The sequence below is a fragment of the Hyperoodon ampullatus genome (assembly GCF_949752795.1).
Source record: "Hyperoodon ampullatus genome assembly, chromosome: 6".
NCBI classification, from domain to species: domain Eukaryota; kingdom Metazoa; phylum Chordata; class Mammalia; order Artiodactyla; family Ziphiidae; genus Hyperoodon; species Hyperoodon ampullatus.
In genome coordinates this window covers 115,793,446-115,815,759 of record NC_136919.1, presented here as the reverse complement: position 1 = coordinate 115,815,759, position 22,314 = coordinate 115,793,446, and the positions used below count along the sequence as shown (strand labels likewise).

The 22,314-nt window shown below is 36.3% G+C and overlaps 1 protein-coding gene across 2 annotated transcripts in view; it reads left to right on the top strand.

Moving 5' to 3' along the window:
* The window catches only part of KCTD9 (potassium channel tetramerization domain containing 9), a gene marked incomplete at both ends in the record, with an annotated part of 68,931 nt that overhangs the window by 987 nt on the left and 45,630 nt on the right, over window positions 1-22,314 (top strand). For both annotated transcript variants that reach the window (XM_079707003.1, XM_079707002.1), the window contains 5 exons: window positions 8,371-8,492; window positions 11,365-11,408; window positions 15,056-15,152; window positions 15,755-15,813; window positions 16,016-16,144. In XM_079707003.1, coding sequence (XP_079563129.1) covers window positions 8,371-8,492; window positions 11,365-11,408; window positions 15,056-15,152; window positions 15,755-15,813; window positions 16,016-16,144 — 451 coding nt within the window. The remainder of the gene's footprint in view (window positions 1-8,370; window positions 8,493-11,364; window positions 11,409-15,055; window positions 15,153-15,754; window positions 15,814-16,015; window positions 16,145-22,314) is intronic.

The following is a 22,314-nucleotide window of genomic DNA, read 5'->3' as shown; positions in this document are numbered from 1 at the left end:
GGCTCCCTGTTTCATTTGCCAGACTGGTTTGTTTCCTGCATCTTTCGGAAACATTGTACATTTTTAAATAGCGTAATTGTGCCACGGTTTAAAAAAATGGCTTTCCAGCTACTCTGCAGTTTTGAGTAAACGTGCTGTAAAAATTTGAACTGCACTGTAGTGTGTTGACTAGCATGTTGCGTTTTTCTGGTTTTAGAGATTTAATACTCATATAAAAACAGAACTGGCATAAATTCAAGTTCTTGAATTTTCACAAATGCTGCCTCAAAATAGGCTTCCCAAGATTCACATTATTTCTGACCCTTACTAACTTTTTCTGTACCTGTTTTGTCTGTTGATTACTACTCATAATCTAAAACATATATTGTTACGGGAAGAAAGATTTAGTAGATCCAAAGTTACGATTGCAGTACGTTCTCAAAAACAGATCTCTCACTGACCCTTTTATTTAACATCTCTGCTATGTTATTCCATGGAAGACAAGATGTTTAGACCCAGCCATAAACATTTAACTGTTTCTTCTGAAACTACTGAATTTTGTACTTGTCAAAAGTTGGCTGGCTTAGTCTTGCCATATTTTTAATAAGGTGGCTTTTTTCTGAAAGCTACTTACTTTTGACTAGGTTTTTGGATTTGATTTTATTTACTTTAAAAATATTTTGCTAGAGAATCTTAGAGAATTGGAAAAAACTCATCTCAAATAGTTAAATGTGTTTATGTTACAAAGATTATAAAAACCCAAACTAGAGAATACGAGTATGATTCAATATTAAAAATAAGTCATGCCATAATCCTTGCTACTTAACTGGAAAACATTCTGTGCCAAACTTGTCAGTGTTTCCTCTCCTCTCCTTTAAGCTGATTAAAAAAAATAATATAATAATTACTCTTATTTGACCAAAGAGAGCAGAATAATACATAACAGCCTGCATTTTCTGTATAAATAAAGTGACCGTATTTTGTCAGGGTTGGCATTATCTTGACATGATTTTTCCTGGAGCTGAAACAAAGCACTACAGGAGATAGAGTTTGGTTTCCTATCCCCCGGTTGGAATGTCTGTGTCACTTTCATCATCTCCTTGTTTACCTAGCCTCTGTTTTTGTTCCCTGGCCATAAGAGTAATGCCTGTCTTTTCCAAATAAGTTTCCCTCCTTTAAAGCTTGTTCAGTGGTGGCCAGCCTGGGCGGTGAAGCCTGGGGTTAGGAAGACGCAGAGTCACCGCAGGGGACTGCATCATAGACTTTTGACTTTTCCGTACACTGAGTCAACATAAGTGTGACTACTAAATGTTTTGAAGAGGGGGCTGTGCCTTCTCTAAAACAGTGCTTTCCAGAGTGAGAGGGTCCACCACAGGGGGCGTGCAAGAGGATCCAGTAGAGTTTAAGAAGAAATAGTACACCTTTTATTTATATCTTTTACTTAAAGATATAAAATTATATTAAGACTTGGTTTGTCCAACCAGGAAAGACACAGGTGCTTTTAATGACTGAGAATGTCAGCTGGTCTCAGGTCTTCTGAGAGGAGGCCGGAGGTTCACATGGGGTAAAGCTGGCAGTCGCTTCTTCACCGGTTGGTTCCCTTTGGCATATTGTGATATGGTGAAGCTTACACGTGCCAGGTTAAGATGTGTATTATACCGTTTTCACTAAATTAACCCTCACCAAAATGCCAAGTGGCTTGACAAGATTCCTTCAAACAAGATGCAGATCGAAGACAATACTAACTAGGCAAGCACAAATAAGCTATGAGAAATGGCAGGGCTGCCACTTCTAATATAAACTCTCAGACTAAACAAAACAAAACAGGGACTAACGTGGTGGCGCAAAGGGGTGGAGAATCCGCCTGCCAATGCAGGGGTCACGGGTTCGAGCCCTGGTCGGGGAAGATCCCACTATTTGAAGGCCTGTTTAATAACTGCTATTAACAGTAAACTGCTCCCCAGGTGTATATCGTTCTTTGAGATATTAGCCAATAATAGGATGAGGTCATCCCAATTAGCAAGACATTTCAAAATACTTTGCAGCACACAAAGACAGTTTCAGATTTTTTTTTCTTTTAATGTATAAAGTCAACCTTGAATTTGGCAGGAGTTCATTAAATTTAATGGTAAATACTTATGGGATTTTTACTGGTTGACTCATTGTCTTAAGTCAGTAAAAGTCCTCTTATCATTTGGGAAATTATATTCTTCCTGACAGTGGTATATACTTTATGAATAAGTAAATAAGTATACAAATGTTTGAGGCCGTGCCCAAAAACGTTTTGCTTAAGGGGTACGTAGTGAAAAACATTTGAAGGCCATAGTTCTAAAAAAAACGGGATCTTTACATTTTAGTTTGTTTAAGTTGCTCCAGAAAAGTCGGGTTTGAACCTTTTCATCCTCTCTGCCTATGCCTCAGAATTCCCATTGTTCTCCTTTTAATATTCTGTGTAATAGTTGGCATCGAGGAATATGAAATGAGAACTTAGATCTCTGAATGTAGTGAGTGGCTTTTGAGCAACCCGATGTAAATTCAAAGTTTCCGTGCATCTTGGGCAGAAGTTGCTTTTTTTTTAAATTGAGAATTTTCAATAATGCGCTGTGCCAGTTGTAGGCCTTTTGTATACCTTATTCATTCATTCAGTCAACACTCAGATTGAGTTCCGTCTTTGAGGAGGAGCCATGCCAGGCACTGCAGATATAGTGGGATATGAAATAGATCTTAATTCTGTACTGATGTTTACAGTCTTGGTCCCGGACTGTTTTCTTCTGGCTTTGATATTAGGTCAGAAATGTGTTGTTGGTATTAACAGAGTTTCCAGAGTTGAATTCATTGTGTTGAGTTGAAGAAAGGTGAAAAATCTATGTAAAGCTCTGTCTATTGAAATCTAAACATTAATAAGAAACTTGCTCTTCAAGTTTAAACGTTTTTAAAATGTATTTGATACATATAAAAGAATACAATAAAGAATATTAATATGTATACACATTAAAAGGAAAATAATATAATGAATATCAGTAAGCTTACCACACAGCTCAAGAAATAGCATATTATCAAAACTTAATGTGCTTGTCTACTTTCCTATATCCCATGAAGGCAGCCAATTTCATGAATTCTTTTTCAGTAAATAGTTTTGCCACGTATGTATGTATAAGTAAACTATATGTTTTGGCAGCTTTGGGATATATCATATCCTAAATTGGTATCACATTGTACATAGTCTTTTTGGACGTGAGTTTTTCATTCAGTATAATATTTCTAAGATTTCATCTATATTGTCCCACATACTGATAGTTTAGTCATTTTCACTGCTTTATAATAATTATACAAAGTATATACAAGTACTATCACAATTTATCCATTCTCCTGTCAGTGGACAGTTGGGTTGTTTATTTTCTTTATATTTTGCCATGAAATTGACAGTGCTGCCGTGAGTATTACTGTATATCCTGGTGCACACAAGTGCAGGCATCTTTCTAGGGCAAACTTTAGCATGCATTGGAATCACCTGGAGGAATTGAGCAACTATTGCTGGGCCTCATTCCCCAGAGCCTTAGATTCACTAGGTCTGAGGTGAGGCTAGGAGTTTGAATTTCTAATCTACTTCCAGGTGATCCTAATGGTGCTGGTCTAGAGACCCCACTTTTGAGAACCACTGCTCTAGGATATATATGGAAGTTGTAATTATTAGGTATTAAGGTATGTGAATGTTTAATTTTTTTAAATAATGGCAAATTGTTTTTGAAAGTCATTGTGGTAATTTATATCCCACCAGCATTGCATAAACCCTCTCACTGATCCATAGCCTCTTCAACATTTGCTGTTGTCAGACTTTAAAATTTTTAAATATTTTAATATTTGTCTTCTTGATGTAGTCATCTTTTTTAGGAATAAAATAATGTTAATTTTTTAAATGTATTAAACTAAAAGTGTAGGCAGAGTAAATTGATTCTACATTTAGTTATTGTGATTGGTGGGTCGGTTGGGTAAATTGGCCTGCATAAATTCAATGATTATTTATTGATTGTGTATTATGTAATAGTTATGGTGGGCATATTAAAAAAACATGTTTTAAATACATGTGCAGGTTTTAGTTTTTAAATTTGAATAACATAGATTACAATTTGAAAACAGTGTTTAAAGACAGATTAAAACTTCATTAAACTGATATGTCCTGGTAGGCATAGTGTACCATTTACTTTCCCAATTGGCGGATAGCTTTCACTTGTCGTGGGATCTGAAATTTAGAAAGAATTAAGTTAAATAGTAGTATAACATAGTGGCCATAAACTTTATTTATTTATTTTTTGGCCATAAACTTTAATAGACATGCTTCTCAGTTTATTCCATAGAATGCTTCCATTCTAAGTATAGTGCTTAGGTTATTAAAATGGATAATCACAGTGGCATGGAAACTTCAGGTCCACACTAGGAAGTAGAACACACGTGAAGCAAATAGCCATTGTAAGTGTGATCATTTTGTAAATGCCTGGCCTCTCTGAGGACTAAAGTAAGCTTAGTAAATAACGGTTAGAGCTCACATCCATGATATACAAGATTTCCAATGTTGCTTTTTCCCAGCAGAGTTGATATATAATGAAGGGTACATGTGCCAGTCTGTTTGAGACTTTCCCACAAACTTAAAATCTTTTACAGGTATATCACATTTTAAAATCTGATATTCTCATTGGTTTATATAAAAGAGATTTAAAATATTAGGTCTGCAGTCTTATTTGTGAGTTATTTGTTAGTATGCTCAAGAGAGTCAGCTAAAGTGATCTTGTTGAAAACGTGCTAAAAATGCCTTTCAAATGAAAAACAAGTATGTTGGCCCAACTTAAGGTAAATTTTCAGATTTTCAGTGCTATAAGATTCTTTGCAGTAATTTCAGTGCTGTTTTCTCGAATTGATGGCCCTTTGGTTATTTCATTTAAAGAAAATTGTCCATTTCCAGATTACTTGTCAACTGCTAAAATAATTCGTAGTTGTAAATCTAGTATCTAGAGCTATGGAAACCCTAAGTTAAAACTTTTTTCCTTTATTGCATGAATAATAGAAGTTCATTGTAACAAATCTGGAGGACAAAACAAAAACTCATAAGTGAACCTTAATTCTATCCAGAGAGCCACTTGCCGTACTCATATGAACTATATATATATGAGCATCACTTGAGAATTGCATTTCTACTGTGTACTTTGTTTTTTAACTTAATGTCAGTGGAAAAGACAAATATAACTGACTCACACACAGAAAAGGCATGTCCTCGTTCAACACTCTGAAAGCAATGAAAATTTCATCTGACATTCAAGAAACATTTATCCGAGACCTACTCTAAACCAGACACTGTGACACTTAAGAGGATCCTTCTTTTTAAAATAGCTGCAGTTCTTTTCTGGGTGTTAGAGGTTTGGGTAGTACAGGGATGTACTTCAGTGCTGCTCGTCAGCATTACAAGGGATTATTGGTTACCTAAATTCACCGAATGAATAACCACTTTGTACAGATTAAAAATTTATGATTAAACCTTTACAGTCTAGATAGGAAGTCAGGTTAGAAAATATTTGGGGTAATGATAAATTGTGTTCAATACTATGTGAGGGCTTATTTAAGTGATAATAAAATAAAGGTGAACTCAATTTGTATCTAGAATGTGCTCCTTAGTATTGCAGCCTACAAGGAAACACCTGTTGTACTTTGATTGCCCTGAAATTGCCAAACTGTGTGATGTGTGGCTTTGTTTTTGTTTTTAATCTTATAATCAAATTTGACTTCAATGGGGAGAAAAGAGAGATGGTAACTACTCAACCTTCCATACAAAACAACAGGGTTTGAGTTGGACTCTACCACTTGGTTACTGTGAGTTGCTATGACATGGTCAAGCCTAACAGAATTAAAATAGTTGTTTCCTTGTTCCTGACTTTATTCCGGTCTTTGAAGCAGCAGTGTCCAATAGAACGCTCTGTGAGGAAGGAAATACTCCATATCTGCGCTGTGCAATATGGTAACCACTAGCCATTGTGGCTGTTGAGCAGTTCATATATGACTGTTGTAACTGATGAACTGACTTTTATTTTAATTAATAGCAATACATTAAAACTTAAATAGCCTCTTATAGCTAGTGGCTTCCAAATTGGACAGCGGGGCTTTCGAACATGGCAGGTGGCCTGTATTTTCATTAGGAAACAACTGACCCACAGGAAAAATCAAGTCAATCGAATGGAAGTAGCAAACAATTTAATTTGATGTATTTTTGAAAAATAAGTTAGATAAAGTGGTATGCTCTAATATTTAAATTCAGGAGCATAATATAGAGAGATACATTGAATTTCCAACCATTTTATGATGCTTGAGGGAGAGAAGTGAAAAGAAATGGGGTGGAGAAAGTTAATGTTAGGGCAAGGAGCGGGTAATGTCAGACGAAAGAAAAGCATGTGAAGCTATACAAGAAGCAAAGAGCCAAGCGACTGACCAAAGCAAAAGCAAAACACCTTTTACAGTCTGGGAACCGGGAGGGGAAAGTAAGAAGATCCTCCTTTCTCACAGCAGCGTTCTTGTCATAGTTGCTATTATACTAAGAATTTTCTAAATCTTTCTCCTCTGGAACTCGTATCTGCAATAATGGTTAGAATTCCAGGCTCTGTTACAAAGGTGAAAATGATAGGGGACACGTGTTCTTCAAGCTTCAATCATTTATGGCAGTGTCTGCTGGGTGTAAGACACTCTGCCAGGTGCTTTGTGCTGTTATCTTTTTTATCATTTGGTAAAATATACACAACATAAAAGTTACCCTTCTAGCCATTTTAAGTGTACATTTCGTTGGCATTAAGTACATTCACGTGTGTAACCTCACCACTTTTCATTTCCAAAACTTTTTCATCATCCCAAACAGGAACTCTGTACCCATTAGGCAGTAATTCTCCATTACCCCTTCTGCCCCAGTAACCTTTCTTCTACTTTCTATCTCTATGAATTTGCCTGTTCTAAGTATCTCATACAAGTGGAATCACATGATATTTGTCCTTTTTTATGTCTGGCTAGTTTCACTTAGCGTAATGTTTTCAAGATTCATGCATGTTGTAGCATGTATCAGAATTGTATTCCTTTTTAGAGCTGAATGATATTGCATTGTATGGATATGCCACATTTTGTTTATCCATTCACACATTTATGAGCACTTGGGTTGTGCATTATCTTTAATAATCCACATAGTTCCCTTTAAACTCTGCTTGCCTACCCCTCTTCCCCAAAATGCCCCAGCTTGCAACACTTCTCACAGGTCATGATCCAAGAGAAAAGAGTTGGAATCTCTGTACTGTGCTGTTGAAACACTACACACTCCTATTGGCAAACAACTCGCTCCACACTTGACTGTTCACTTCATTTACTTAACGAAAAATTCACTGTCTGCTGTACTCCAGTGACCAGTGAACAAAGGACTAGCCCCGGTTCCATTTCATATGGCACCTTTATCCAGTATCCTGTGGGAAGTCAGCTGGCTGCTCATGCTTCAGGTTCAGCTCCTCACCTGCTTTTTTATTCATAATTTTCAGAGATCTGACTGATAATGATACAACTATACACAGTTACAGTTATGGCTGGAGCAAAAAATTCACTACATGTACAGAATCTCTACCCCCTATCTAAGCAACTGCATGTATGTTGCACAGGTGTCAGACTGTGCCTGATTTAAAGCAGGACGGAGCAATTCATTGTAACCCAGGTCTACGCTGTACTTAGAATGTTAGCCAGAATCTGGCTTTTATACAGTATATAAATAGTTATTGAAGTTAAATGAGGTGGGAAGTCGTTAACTGCTCATATGGTAGTTGACATGGTAAATGTTATAATAAACAGTAGATTTTTCCTGTTTAGAAAAATAAACCATTCCTTTAAGAAAGGAATAATGTAAAAGCAACAGCTTAAAGACTTAATAGGTCTCAGGCACTTTGCGAAGCTCTTACCGTGCATTAACTCATTTCATCCTTGTGACAACCTTCTGGTACAGGTGTAACTGTTTTCCTCATTTCCAGTTAAAGCCACAGAAGCATAAAGAGGTTAAATAATTTGTCTTGAGCTGACAGCTAGAAAATGCCAGAATCTAAATTCAAGTGCGGGTCTCTTTTGTATCAGAACTGGAGCACTATTTAACATACTGTAAGATTGTAGTTTGTTTTTAGAGACGATTTCTCTAGTCTTGGATTTCAGCAGTGTTAGGCACTAAGTAAATATTTCAGTCATAAAAGAAAAAGAGAAACTTTTAAGAACCTCTCAATCTCTTTTTATGTGATAATCTGATTTTTTAGACCTGTTTATAGTGTGGTGGTTTTTAATTTGTGAGTGACGAAATTGATTATGTAAGTTGTTCAAATTAATCTGGTGTGTTTACAGGTGGTCGCTGTATATGGAACTTTATCTGATTTGCTTTCTGTGGCCAGCAATAAACTCGGCATAAAAGCCACCAGTGTGTATAATGGGAAAGGTGGACTGATTGATGATATTGCTTTGATCAGGTAACCTTCACCTTTTTATAAGCTGTCTACAGTGTGCCCTCAGCTTCTTGGTGCTATGCTGTTTCCCTTAAGCAGTATTTTATCACTGTTAAGAATACAGGATTTTGGCAAATGATTGCCTAGAATTTGCTCTTTGGAATTTAAGTAATTTGCACTTATGATGCATTGATCAGATAGAAAACCCTGAATACATTCCAATATATTCATAGTCTTTCTGCAGAGTTCATATATGGCTATGAGGAATCTCAACGTTACTAGAAACGGATCTAATAAGACATGAATTTTTAATACTAGAAACTTAACTGATCTCTTTTATAGGCTACTGCTTATTGTTCAGTTCATTTCCTAAGAATGCTTTGAATTTTATAAGTGTTTACAGAGACCTACTTTGGTGAAAACTTGCTAAGTAAGATAGCATTTTAACTAGAGTTAACTCACCAGTGATCCACCACAGTAGTGGTTTTGGTTTGTTTGTTTGGGGTTTTGTTTTTTAAATATGCCAGGCATATTTTAAAACCCATGTCCAGTTCACCTCATTCCATCCTCTTGGGATCATAGAATTTTGGAGCAGGAAGGGGCTCAAAGAAGATGGAATGGGAACACAAACTAAGTACTGACTCTGTGCCAGTTAAGTTGTATTTGCTTTGCCCAAGTTACCTCATTTAATCGGCAAAGCATGGACTTTTTATTTATTTTTTTGGCCGCAAGGCATGTGGGATCTTAGTTCCCTGACCAGGGATCGAACCCACACCCCCTGCGTTGGAAGCGTGGAGTCTTAGCCACTGGACTGCCAGGGAAGTCCCTGCGTGGGTTTTCTAAAATTGATGTTGTGAAGATAATGATGTTCTAAATTATGGTAGTATACAAAGTTTAATATTCACTTAAACCCAGGTCAGAAGAACCTTTCAATATAACAAACTGCCTTTAAACACTTCTAGTCCCTTTGTTTTATAAATGAGGAAACTAAACATCTGAGAAGTTAAATGACTTACCCAGGTCATACATTTAATAGTTAATTTTTGTTAATTAGAGGAAAACACATTTTCATATTAGTCTTAAAAAGTTAACTGGCATGGTGAACAAGTAGAAAAGATTATAGACTTAAAAGATAAAGATTTTAATTCCAAATAAATTAGAAGAGGTTCTTAGTTTTTCAATATCTATCTCCCAGCTTCTATGTGTCTCTATGGATAATTGAATGATTTATATCAACCTAAATTTCTCCTTAACAAACACAGACTCTGCTTCCAAGAAAAATTCTATGTGTTCCTGTGATGTCTTACAGAAATATAATTTATATTCTTATAGAAATAAAAATTTCTACAACATAGGCCGTAATTGAAGAAGGTCATAACTGAAGCCTTCTGAACTATAAAATATCTACCTATTTAGAACTCAAACTGGTGGTTGCCAGAGGGGAGGGGACTGGCGGGGTTGGGTGAAATAGGTGAAGGGGCTTAAGAGGTACAGACTTCCAGTTATAAAATGGATAATGAAGGGACTTAAGAGGTACAGACTTCCGGGCTTCCCTGGTGGCACAGTGGTTGAGAGTCCGCCTGCCGATGCAGGGTACACGGGTTTGTGCCCCGGTCCGGGAGGATCCCACATGCCGCGGAACGGCTAGGCCCGTGAGCTGTGGCCACTGAGCCTGAGCGTCTGGAGCCTGTGCTCCGCGGCGGGAGAGGTCACAACAGTGAGAGGCCCGCATATTGGGGAAAAAAAAAGAAACAAAGAGGTACAGACTTCCAGTTATAAAATAGATAAGTCACAGGAATGTAATTGGCAGCACAAAAAATATAATCAGTCACACTGTAATAATTTTGTATGGTGACAGACGGTTACTAGACTTACCGTGGTAATCATTTCATGTATTTTGATTGTCAAATCACTCTGTTGTACACTTGAAACTAACACAATATTGTGTCAACTGTACTTCAATTAAAAAAGAGCTAGGACAAGAAATAGTATATATTTATATTATATCCAGCTGTTTAATAATTTGTGGTTTACAGTACAAGCTCTGATCATTTATACTAATCGTGCAGTGGGGTGGAGCAGGGAAGGAGGATAATCCAGATTTTTGAATTATGGGTATTCATTGACATTTAGGTGAGTATAGTGGGTGAGTGTTTACAGCAGAGTTATGTCCAATTATATTCTTCTTAGATTTAATATGAAAATTTATTTTCATTTCCAAAGCACAAAAAGCAGCTGATGATGTGGCAGAAACCCTAATAAATTACTTAGGGTTGTAGAATTAAAGTGAAAAAAGAAGAGTTGGCTGTAGCTTTAATCGTATCCTTTGAACATAACATTCTTCAGTAGTATATTCTTCAATTGATAAGAAAGCTGAATTCACATAGTTTGTATAGTGGGTTTCGTTTTGTTTTTTTTCCATTTCAAAAGTACTTTCATGTGCAGGATCGTCTTTGAATTTAAATCCAGAGGCAGTTAAGTCAGGGGGTTAAGCACTTTGAATTTTATAAACGTCACAGAGACCTGTTTTGGTGAAAACTTGCTAAATAAAATAGAATGTTAAGTAGAGTTAATTCATCAGTGATCCACCACAATAGTGATTTTGGTGGGTTTTTTTTGGTTTTGGTTTTTACGTACCCTCGGCAGATTTATCTCTTTAAGACAAGTGTCTAGTTCACCTCATTCCATTCTCATCAGATCATAGAATTTTGGAGCAGGAAGAGGCTTAAACAACCTGGGTTTAAACAAAACACACTGGAATTTGGTCAACTTCTTTGCCACATAGATAGCAAAACGGATCTTCTACATTATTCTAAGGAATAGTTCCTCTAGTCAACAGATAATTAATGTGATTTCTGGATTTTGATGGTGGCTTTTTAAATTTTGATTTCCCCAGGGATGATGATGTTTTGTTTGTGTGTGAAGGAGAACCATTTATTGGTAAGTGACTTCCTTAAAAGCCAATTTTGTCTGCCGAAATAAAGATGAAATGGCAAATATTTTACATGGCTTTACTAAGCTTAACATTAAAAAGTGTCTTATAGCAGTATTCAGCTCTTCATACCTTTTTTGATTCTGCATTGGGGGGGGTGTGAAAGTAAATTTCTAACTTGAATTAGATGATCATATTTTAGTATGGATACCTCACCTTTTACGTGCTGTTAAAAGGCTCTGGATGTGCACATATTCATTAATTATGATATGATAGGGTGGTTTTGATTTTAGAACTATAACTTTTGTTTTGAAATTTTCTCTTTGATAGTAATCAAAATCTCTTATGTTACATATTTTTTAAGCATATATTGCTTGAAAAAGTAATGTTTGACAGTCATTCACAGCAGTTAAATCAGTCAAAAATGACTTGGTAGCAACCACATACACGTGCGCACACCCCCCCCACACACACACACACTACCCTTCAGTTTCAAAGAAAGCTTATACAGTGTATATCTCAAAGGAAAGAGCCTGAGGCTTAAATAAATGTTCTTTAACGAATATTTGATATATTTAGTTCCAGACAATCACACCCTGAATATTTAAATATTTCTTTAAGCCTTCACAATAATTGTATTTGGTGAGTGAAGGTAGTACTCAAGATCATCACACAGCAACTTAGAAGTAAATGCATTTTCTCTGTTTCTGTCTTAAGACTGAACAAAAAATTTTTCTCAGCTTTTCTTATCCATTAGCCTAACAGTGGGTTGGCAGGCAGTGGTCACTTAATTGGTTCATTGCATACATACAGACAACAAAACAAAAAGTGATTGATTAGTGTTTTTTGTTTTATCGTTATGAACTTTCAGAGTTAAAAGTATTTGGTATGTTTTCATCCTCTGCATTTATCGTTACCTAGATTATTTTACTTTTGGCCAGTGGAAGTCCCTTCATGTCCTTCTTCTTTTAACACAAGCCCATTAGTCTTTTCCTTACTATCTGGAATAACAAAGTGTTCATCTTATACTTCTCTTGTCCTAAACCCAAATCAGTGGTTTTTTTCTTGGAAGCCTTGATTTCTTTTAGTGGAAAATGTCATTTCAAGACCCAACCTGGGTGCTGGGGAGGCTTGCTGCTACTGGGTTCGTCATGATTAGTAGGCTTTTTGGTGAACAGAGTTGGAAATACATAGCTAGCTAGAGGATAAAATTCATATATAATAAATATTATATAAAGCTTTATATCACATATAACATATAAATAGATAAAATATCTCATGGATTCATACTAATACTTTGGTTTATATTAGTATTATAAGATTTTTATTTAACATCTTCTATCTTACATCTTTGTCTCCTTTCTTGCATATCAGTAATCCTGGTTTCCAAGGACATAGGGAGTGAAGGAATTGTAATGTCACATAATTACTCATTTCCTTCATCCTACACAAAATACACATAAAAGTTTCAATAATAGGGCTTCCCTGGTGGCGCAGTGGTTGAGAGTCCTCCTGCCGATGCAGGGGACACGGGTTCGTGCCCCGGTCTGGGAAGATCCCACATGCCGCGGAGCGGCTGGGCCCGTGAGCCATGGCCGCTGAGCCTGCGCGTCCGGAGCCTGTGCTCCGCAACAGGAGAGGCCACAACAGTGAGAGGCCTGCGTACCACAAAAAAAAAAAAGTTTCAATAATAATCCCAATACTTTGAATACCAATGTGACTACTAAAGGCAGTTAAACATTTTTTAAATATGCTCATTCCTTTCTTTCCTTAAAAAATAGTCGTATTGTTTATCCATTGTCAAATATTATTATTATATACTATATACATACACACATATACACACACACCACTGTATACTATACTCTCTCCCTTAAAACCATCACTTAGTTTTACTCCTCCAGTCCTTAAACTGATGCCTTGAGTGGTTGTCTGAAACTTGTTCTCTAGTAGATTCTTTATAAAGAACTTGGGAGAACTATATTCTCTGACATCTTGCATGTGGCTTCTATACCTGAAAGTCAGTTTGACTGGTCATAAAATCATGTCAGAACTGAACAAATTGCAAACTTTAATGATATGTAGTTTATTGTATTTCAGTTATACCTCAATTAAGTTGTTAAAAAATCCTTGGTTCACATTATTTTTCTTTAAATATCTTAAATATGTTACTGCATTTTTTTCTGACATAGAGTTTTGGTGTCAAAAAAAATCTGATCTTTCATAAGTGATTATTTTTCCTAGCTCGCCCAAAGGATTATTCTTTTTCTTTAAAGTACAGTAATTTTAGTATACTATTTCTGGGTGTTCTGAGCTGTTCTGGGTTGAATCTCTCAGATATGTGGTGGGCCCTTTCAATATGTAGTTTCACATCTTTTTTTTTTTTTTTAATTCAGAATAAGTTTTCTTGAACTTTATGTATTTATTTTGTTACCATGCTTTGATTTTCTCCTTTCAGGACTCCTATTGTATATGTGTTGGATCTTCTACACTTGTCTTCTATATTTGAAATCTTCTGTTAAATCCTTTTCATCTCTTTCTTCATTTCTTCTTGATTTTTAAAGCTTTCCTCTTTTCAATTTTTGTTTTCCTTAAGGCATTATCTGTGGTGTTCTTTCACTCCTGTGTTTCTTCTAGTTTAATCTTCATTTCTGAAATGGTTTTTATTTCTAATTCTCTCCTTAGTTCTCTTGCCTCATTTCTGAATTTTGTGATTCTGGTTTATGTTGCTTTTTCATACCTTGTATTATTTACTTCTTTTAGCACATTTGGAATATTATAGTTTACCTATTTTGTGGCCATTTCTTTCCGGAACATTTTCATTATCTGGCACATTTTCATTATCTATAGGGATGTAATTCTTCCTATTCTTTTAATAATCTTGTATGGGATTTTCTGTTGCTCATTTTTACATGAAATTAGTTTTCCTTAACTTGAGAAGGGAGCTGAATTAGGAAAGTTTTTGTAATTTCATGGCTCTAGGTGTCCCTTTCATGTTGTTTTTATGAAATATTAAAAAAAATATGGAAGTCACCTTCTAATATATTTTGGTTCTGCTTGACCTTTTTTGACTTTTCTCTGGACTCCTTTTCCTTTTGTCTCTGTTGTCTCTGTTCTGTTCGACTTGGATTCTTTTCCCAACATCTTATCCTCAGTGTGGGACTTTGTCCTAGGTGGGAGCTTTGGCTGGGTGGGTTTTGAGAGTTCATTTTCAGCCTCTTCAGATCTTACTGCAGACTGCTTGAATCACCCATGGTTGGAGTGGGCACACCCCTCCCACTTCCATTTGGCTGTTCTCAAGTAGACTTGCTGAGTTTTGAAGTGAGTATTTATGGGTTACTTTGCAATTCTTAGGATCATCACATACCCTGTTGTTTCTGTCAAGGATGCTTCTTCTGTCAAGGATGCTTCTTCCGTCAAGGATGCTTCTTCTGTCAAGGATGCTGATGCCATGCTGCTCTTCTAGTTGTCGGTGTTGGCAGGATACCTTATCACCTAGTTTTGTTTTAGATACTGTCTGTGGGTATAGGGCTTGCTCTCCTAGTAGCTCTGGCATGCTTTTATGTGTGTGTTTTAGTTTAAAATATTATACTATTGTCATCTTCCCCAAACCCCCCCAACTTAATGTTTATTTTTTTCTGCATGTCATCTCTAGACCCTCAGACAGATTCTAAAGTACCGGAAGGGTTGTCAGGATCTCACACAGACTGGCTAACATTAAATGTTGGAGGGCGGTACTTTACAACCACACGGTAGGTGCACATGTATGTGTGTGTTGAGTGGGTACTATGTACTGTTTGTTCTTTCCTTCAGTTTGCTGATTTCCTTAGAAGATATTCCAGTGCTGCTTAAATATACTATGTGATTTGAAGCCAATATTTAGAAAATTTTTTCTAAGAGTAGAAAATGGTTCACAAGTCGTTCCAGAGAAAGCATGAAAAGCATGAATTTACTGTTTTTAGAATATGCTTTTAAAATATTGAGTAATATACATGCAACACAAGTAAAAAATTAACAGTATTGAAATTTTTAGACTACAACTGCTTATACTAAAGGCATAAGAAAAATGTAAATTTCGATCAAGAAAATTGTGATACAGTAGCTTGCTAGAAGGATAGATCAGCATTGAAATTAAAGGCAACAAAACCAATATTTAAATCAAAGGAAGTGCCATATTAGAAGAGATTTTGATAAATGGCAACTTACTGCACATTTTTGTTTCCCAGCATCACTCCTCCCAGGTTATAGCATGCATCTTTTTGAGAGAGCAGCTGGGATCAAGTATACTCTTGACTTAAATATGTTTGTTTATAAAGACAAATGGAGAAATCAATTTTTTTCCCTGAATTCTTAGGAGCACTTTAGTGAATAAAGAACCTGACAGTATGCTGGCCCACATGTTTAAGGACAAAGGTGAGTGCAGTGAGATCACATTTTGTGTGATGTGTTTGTAGTTGTATTGACTTTATAACTCCTGTCGTTCTGTACTTTTTAATGGAATCAGTAATAATTTTTACAAGAGTAAAAACTTGTATGTTATGCAATTTTCCTTCTATAAATTTCTAACTTTGTTTTTTGTTTATGGGGGGCTTCCTTCATTTTAATGGTCCCACAGGTGTATGGGGAAATAAGCAAGATCATAGAGGAGCTTTCTTAATTGACCGAAGTCCTGAGTACTTTGAACCCATTTTGAACTACTTGCGTCATGGACAGCTCATTGTAAACGATGGGATTAATTTGTTGGGTGAGTTATCAGTGTAATTCCTCACACTTTTTAGGATTTGTATTTTCTTTTCACTTGCTTAGTAATGTATATTTTCATAAAGTAAAAGTATCTTTTCCATTTTTAAAACTAAATGTTTTTACATGCATATGAGTGTAAATATACACTCATATATCTACACAGGTAGATAGTCTTTCAGGTATATATCTGCCCCATACATTCCAATTTTAGATTCTAAATAGATTTAGATTTCATCAGTAAGGACGCTAAGGGATTTTGTTGTTAGTTTGTTTGTTGTTTTTATAATTTTTTAAAAAATTTATTTTATTTATTTATTTTTGGCTGCTCTGGGTCTTCGTTGCTGCGTGTGGGCTTTCTCTAGTTGCGGCGAGCGGGGGTTACTCTTTGTTGTGGTGCACGGGCTTCTCATTGCGGTGGCTTCTCTTGTTGCGGAGCATGGGCTCTAGGTGCGCGGGCTTCAGTAATTGTGGCACGTGGGCTCAGTAGTTGTGATGCACGGGCTTAGTTGCTCTGCAGCATGTGGAATCTTCCCGGGCCAGGGCTTGAACCTGTGTCCCCTGCGTTAGCAGGCAGATTCTTAACCGCAGTGCCACCAGGGAAGCCCCGTTGGAAGATTTTTAATTACAGTTTCATAATTACTTGTGATAGGTGTGTTTATATTTTCTGATTCTACCTGGTTCAGTCTTAGAAAATTGTACCTTTCCAAGAATTTGCCCATTTCTTTGTGGTTGTCCATTTTGTTGGCATATAATTGTTTGTAGTAGTCTCTTACAATCCTTTGTATTTCTGCAGTGTCAGTTGTGATTTCTCCTTTTTCATTTCTAATTTTACTGATTTGCATCCTCTCCCTTTTTTTTGCTTGATGAGTCTGGCTAAGGGTTAATCAATTTTGTTTATCTTCTCAAAGAACCAACTTTTATTTTATTTATTGTTGCTATTGTTTTCTTTTTTTCTATTTCATTTATTTCTGCTCTGATCTTTATGGTTTCTTTCCTTCTACTGACTTTGAGTTTTCTTTGTTCTTCTTTCTCTAGTTGCTTTAGGTGTAAGGTTAGATCGTTTGTTTTTTTCTTTCTTTAGGTGAGATTGAATTGCTATAAACTTCCCTCTTAGAACTGCTTTTCTGCATCCCATAGGTTTTGGGTCATCATGTTTTCGTTGTCATTTGTTTCTATGCATTTGTTTATTTCTTCTTGGATTTCTTCAGTGATCTCTTGGTTATTTAGTAGCACACTGTTTAGTCTCCATGTATTTGTGTTTTTTACAGTTTTTTTCATGTAATTGATTTCCAGTCTCATAGCACGGGGTCAGAAAAGATGCTTGATATGATTTCAGTTTTCTTAAATTTTCCTAGGCTTGATTTGTGACCCAAGGTGTGATCTGTCCTGGAGAATGTTCCATGTGCACTTGAGAAGAAAGTGTATTCTGCCACTTTCAGGTGGAAAGCCCTATAGATATCAATCAAATCTATCCGGTGTGTTGTGTCATTTAAAGCTTGTTTTTCCTTATTTATTTTCATTTGCATTGATCTGTCCATTCGTGAAAGTGGGTGTTAAAGTCTCCTACCATTATTGTGTTACTGTAGATTTCCTCTTTTATGTCTGTTAGCATTTGTCTTATGTATTGAGGTGCTCCTATGTTGGGTGCATAAATATTTATAATTGTTACATCTTCTTGGATTGATCCCTTAATCATTATGTAGTATCTTATCTCTTGTAACAGTCTTTATTTTAAGGTCTATTGTATCTGATAGAAGTATTGCTACTCCGGCTTTCTTTTGATTTCCATTTGCATGGAGTATCTTTTTCCATCCCTTCACTTTCAGTCTGTATGTGTCCCCAGGTCTGAAGTGGGTCTCTTGTAGACAGCATATAGATGGGTCTTGTTTTTGTATCCATTCAGCCAGTCTCTGTCTTTTTGTTTGGGCATTTAATCCATTTACATCCAAGGTTATTATGAATATGTATGTTCCTATTACCATTTTCTTAATTGTTTTGGGTTTGTTTTTGTGGGTCTTTTTCTTCTCTTGTGTTTCCACCTAGAGAATTTTCTTTAGCATTTGTTATGAAGCTGGTTTGGTGGTGCTGAATTCTCTTAGCTTTTGCTTGTCTGTAAAGCTTTTGATTTCTCTGTCAAATCTGAATGAGATGCTTGCTAGGTAAAGTAATCTTGGTTTTAGGTTTTTCTCTTTCATCATTTTAAGTATATCCTGCCACTCCCTTCTTGTCTGCAGAGTTTCTGCTGAAAAATAAGCTGGTAACCTTATGAGGATTCCTTTGCATGTTATTTTTTGTTTTTCCCTTGCTGCTTTTAATATTTTTTCTTTGAATTTAATTTTTGTTAGTTTGATTAATATGTGTCTTGGTGTGTTTCTTCTCTGGTTTTTCCTGTATGGGAGTCTCTGCACTTCCGGGACTTCAGTGACTATTTCCTTTCCCATGTTAAGGAATTTTTCAACTATAATCTCTTCAAATGTTTTCTCAGACTCTTTCTTTTTCTCTTCTTCATCTGGGGGCCCTATAATTTGAATGTTGGTGTGTATAGTGTTGTCCCGGAGGTTTCTAATATTGTCTTCAATTCTCTTCATTCTTTTTTCTTCATTCTGCTCCTCCGTAGTTATTGCCACCATTCCGTCTTCCAGCTCACTCATTCGTTCTTCTGCCTCAGCTATTCTGTTATTGATTCCTTCTAGTGTATTTTTCATTTCAGTTATTGCATTGTTCATCTCTGTTTGTTTGTGCTTTAGTTCTTCTGGATCTTTGTTAAACATTTCTTTTTTTTTTCTTTTGCATCTTTATTGGAGTATAATTGCTTCACAATGGTGTGTTAGTTTCTGCTTTATAACAAAGTGAATCAGTTATACATATACATATGTCCCCATATCTCTTCCCTCTTGCGTCTACCTCCCTCCCACCCTCCCTATCCCACCCCTCTAAGTGGTCACAAAGCACCGAGCTGATCTCCCTCTGCTATGTGGCTGCTTCCCACTAGCTAGCTATTTTACGTCTGGTAGTGTATATATATCCATGCCTCTCTCTCACTTTGCCCCAGCTTACCCTTCCCCCTCCCCATATCCTCAAGTCCATTCTCTAGTACGTCTGTGTCTATTCCTGTCTTACCCCTAGGTTCTTCATAACATTTTTTTCCTTAAATTCCATATATATGTGTTAGCATATGGTATTTGTCTTTCTCTTTCTGACTTACTGCACCCTGTATGACAGACTCTAGATCCATCCACCTCATTACAAATAGCTCAATTTCGTTTCTTTTTATGGCTGAGTAATATTCCATTGTATATATGTGCCACATCTTCTTTATCCATTCATCTGATGATGGACACTTAGGTTGTTTCCATCTCCTGGCTATTGTAAATACAGCTGCAATGAACATTTTGGTACATGACTCTTTTTGAATTTATGGGTTTTGAATTATGGTTTATGGTATATGCCCAGTAGTGGGATTGCTGGGTCATATGGTAGTTCTATTTGTAGTTTTTTAAGGAACCTCCATACTGTTCTCCATAGTAGCTGTACCAATTCACATTCCCACCAGCAGTGCAAGAGGGTTCCCTTTTCTCCACACCCTCTCCAGCATTTATTGTTTCTAGGTTTTTTGATGATGGCCATTCTGACTGGTGTGAGATGATATCTCATTGTAGTTTTGATTTGCATTTCTCTAATGATTAATGATGTTGAGCATTCCTTCATGTGTTTGTTGGCAGTCTGTATATCTTCTTTGGAGAAATGTCTATTTAGGTCTTCTGCCCATTTTTGGATTGGGTTGTTTGTTTTTTTGCTATTGAGCTGCATGAGCTGCTTATAAATTTTGGAGATTAATCCTTTGTCAGTTGCTTCATTTGCAAATATTTTCTCCCATTCTGAGGGTTGTGTTGGTCTTCTTTATGGTTTCCTTTGCTGTGCAAAAACTTTTAAGTTTCATTAGGTCCCACTTGTTTATTTTTATTTTTATTTCCATTTCTCTAGGAGGTGGGTCAAAAAGGATGCTGCTGTGATTTATGTCATAGAGTGTTCTGCCTATGTTTTCCTCTAAGAGTTTGATAGTTTCTGGCCTTACATTTAGGCCTTTAATCCATTTTGAGCTTTTTTTTGTGTATGGTGTTAGGGAGTGATCTAATCTCCTACTCTCACATGTACCTGTCCAGTTTTCCCAGCAGCACTTATTGAAGAGGCTGTCCTTTCTCCACTGTACATTCCTGCCTCCTTTATCAAAGATAAGGTGACCATATGTGCATGGGTTTATCTCTGGGCTTTCTATCCTGTGCCATTGATCTATCTTTCTGTTTTTGTGCCAGTACCATACTGTCTTGATTACTGTAGCTTTGTAGTATAGTCTGAAGTCAGGGAGCCTGATTCCTCCAGCTCCGTTTTTTGTTCTCAAGATTGCATTGGCTATCCGGGGTGTTTTGTGTTTCCATAGAAATTGTGAAATTTTTTGTTTTAGTTCTGTGAAAAATGCCAGTGGTAGTTTGATAGGGAATGCATTGAATCTGTAGATTGCTTTGGGTAGTAGAGTCATTTTCACAATGTTGATTCTTCCAATCCAAGAACATGGTACATCTCTCCATCTATTTGTATCATCTTTAATTTCTTTCATCAGTGTCTTACAATTTTCTGCATACAGGTCTTTTGTCTCCTTAGGTAGGTTTATTCCTAGATATTTTATTCTTTTTGTTGCAGTGGTAAATGGGAGTGTTTTCTTGATTTCACTTTCAGATTTTTCATCATTAGTGTATAGGAATGCCAGAGATTTCTGTGCATTAATTTTGTATCCTGCTACTTTACCAAATTCATTGATTAGCTCTAGTAGTTTTCTGGTAGCATCTTCAGGATTCTCTATGTATAGTATCATGTCATCTGCAAACAGTGACAGCTTTACTTCTTCTTTTCCGATTTGGATTCCTTTTATTTCCTTTTCTTCTCTGATTGCTGTGGCTAAAACTTCCAAAACTATGTTGAATAAGAGTGGTGAGAGTGGGCAACCTTGTCTTGTTCCTGATCTTAGTGGAAATGCTTTCAGTTTTTCACCATTGAGGACGATGTTGGCTGTGGGTTTGTCATACATGGTTTTTATCCTGTTGAGGAAAGTTCCCTCTGTGCCTACTTTCTGCAGGGTTTTTATTATAAATGGGTGTTGAATTTTGTCGAAAGCTTTCTCCGCATCTATTGAGATGATCATATGGTTTTTCTCCTTCAACTTGTTAATATGGTGTATCACATTGATTGATTTGCGTATATTGAAGAACCCTTGCATTCCTGGAATAAACCCCACTTGATCATGGTGTATGATCCTTCTAATGTGCTGTTGGATTCTGTTTGCTAGTATTTTGTTGAGGATTTTTGCATCTATGTTCATCAGTGATATTGGCCTGTAGTCTTCTTTCTTTGTGACATCCTTGTCTGGTTTTGGTATCAGGTGATGGTGGCCTCGTAGAATGAGTTTGGGAGTGTTCCTCCCTCTGCTATATTTTGGAAGAGTTTGAGAAGGATAGGTGTTAGCTCTTCTCTAAATGTTTGATAGAGTTCACCTGTGAAGCCATCTGGTCCTGGGCTTTTGTTTGTTGGAAGATTTTTAATCACAGTTTCAATTTCAGTGCTGGTGATTGGTCTGTTCATATTTTCTATTTCTTCCTGATTCAGTCTTGGCAGGTTGTGCATTTCTATGAATTTGTCCATTTCTTACAGGTTGTTCATTTTATTGGCATAGCGTTGCTTTTAGTAATCTCTCATGATGTTTTGTATTTCTGCAGCGTCAGTTGTTACTTCTTTTTCATTTCTAATTCTGTTGATTTGTGTCTTCTCCCTTTTTTACTTGATGAGTCTGGCTAATGGTTTATCAATTTTGTTTATCTTCTCAAAGAACCAGCTTTTAGTTTTATTGATCTTTGCTATCGTTTCCTTCATTTCTTTTTCATTTATTTCTGATCTGATGTTTATGATTTCTTTCCTTCTGCTAACTTTGGGGTTTTTTTGTTTTTCTTTCTCTAATTGCTTTAGGTGCAAGGTTAGGGTGTTTATTCGAGATGTTTCCTTTTTCTTACGGTAGGATTATATTCCTATAAGCTTCCCTCTTAGAACTGCTTTTGCTGCATCCCATAGGTTTTGGGTCGTCGTGTCTCCATTGTCATTTGTTTCTAGGTATTTTTTGATTTC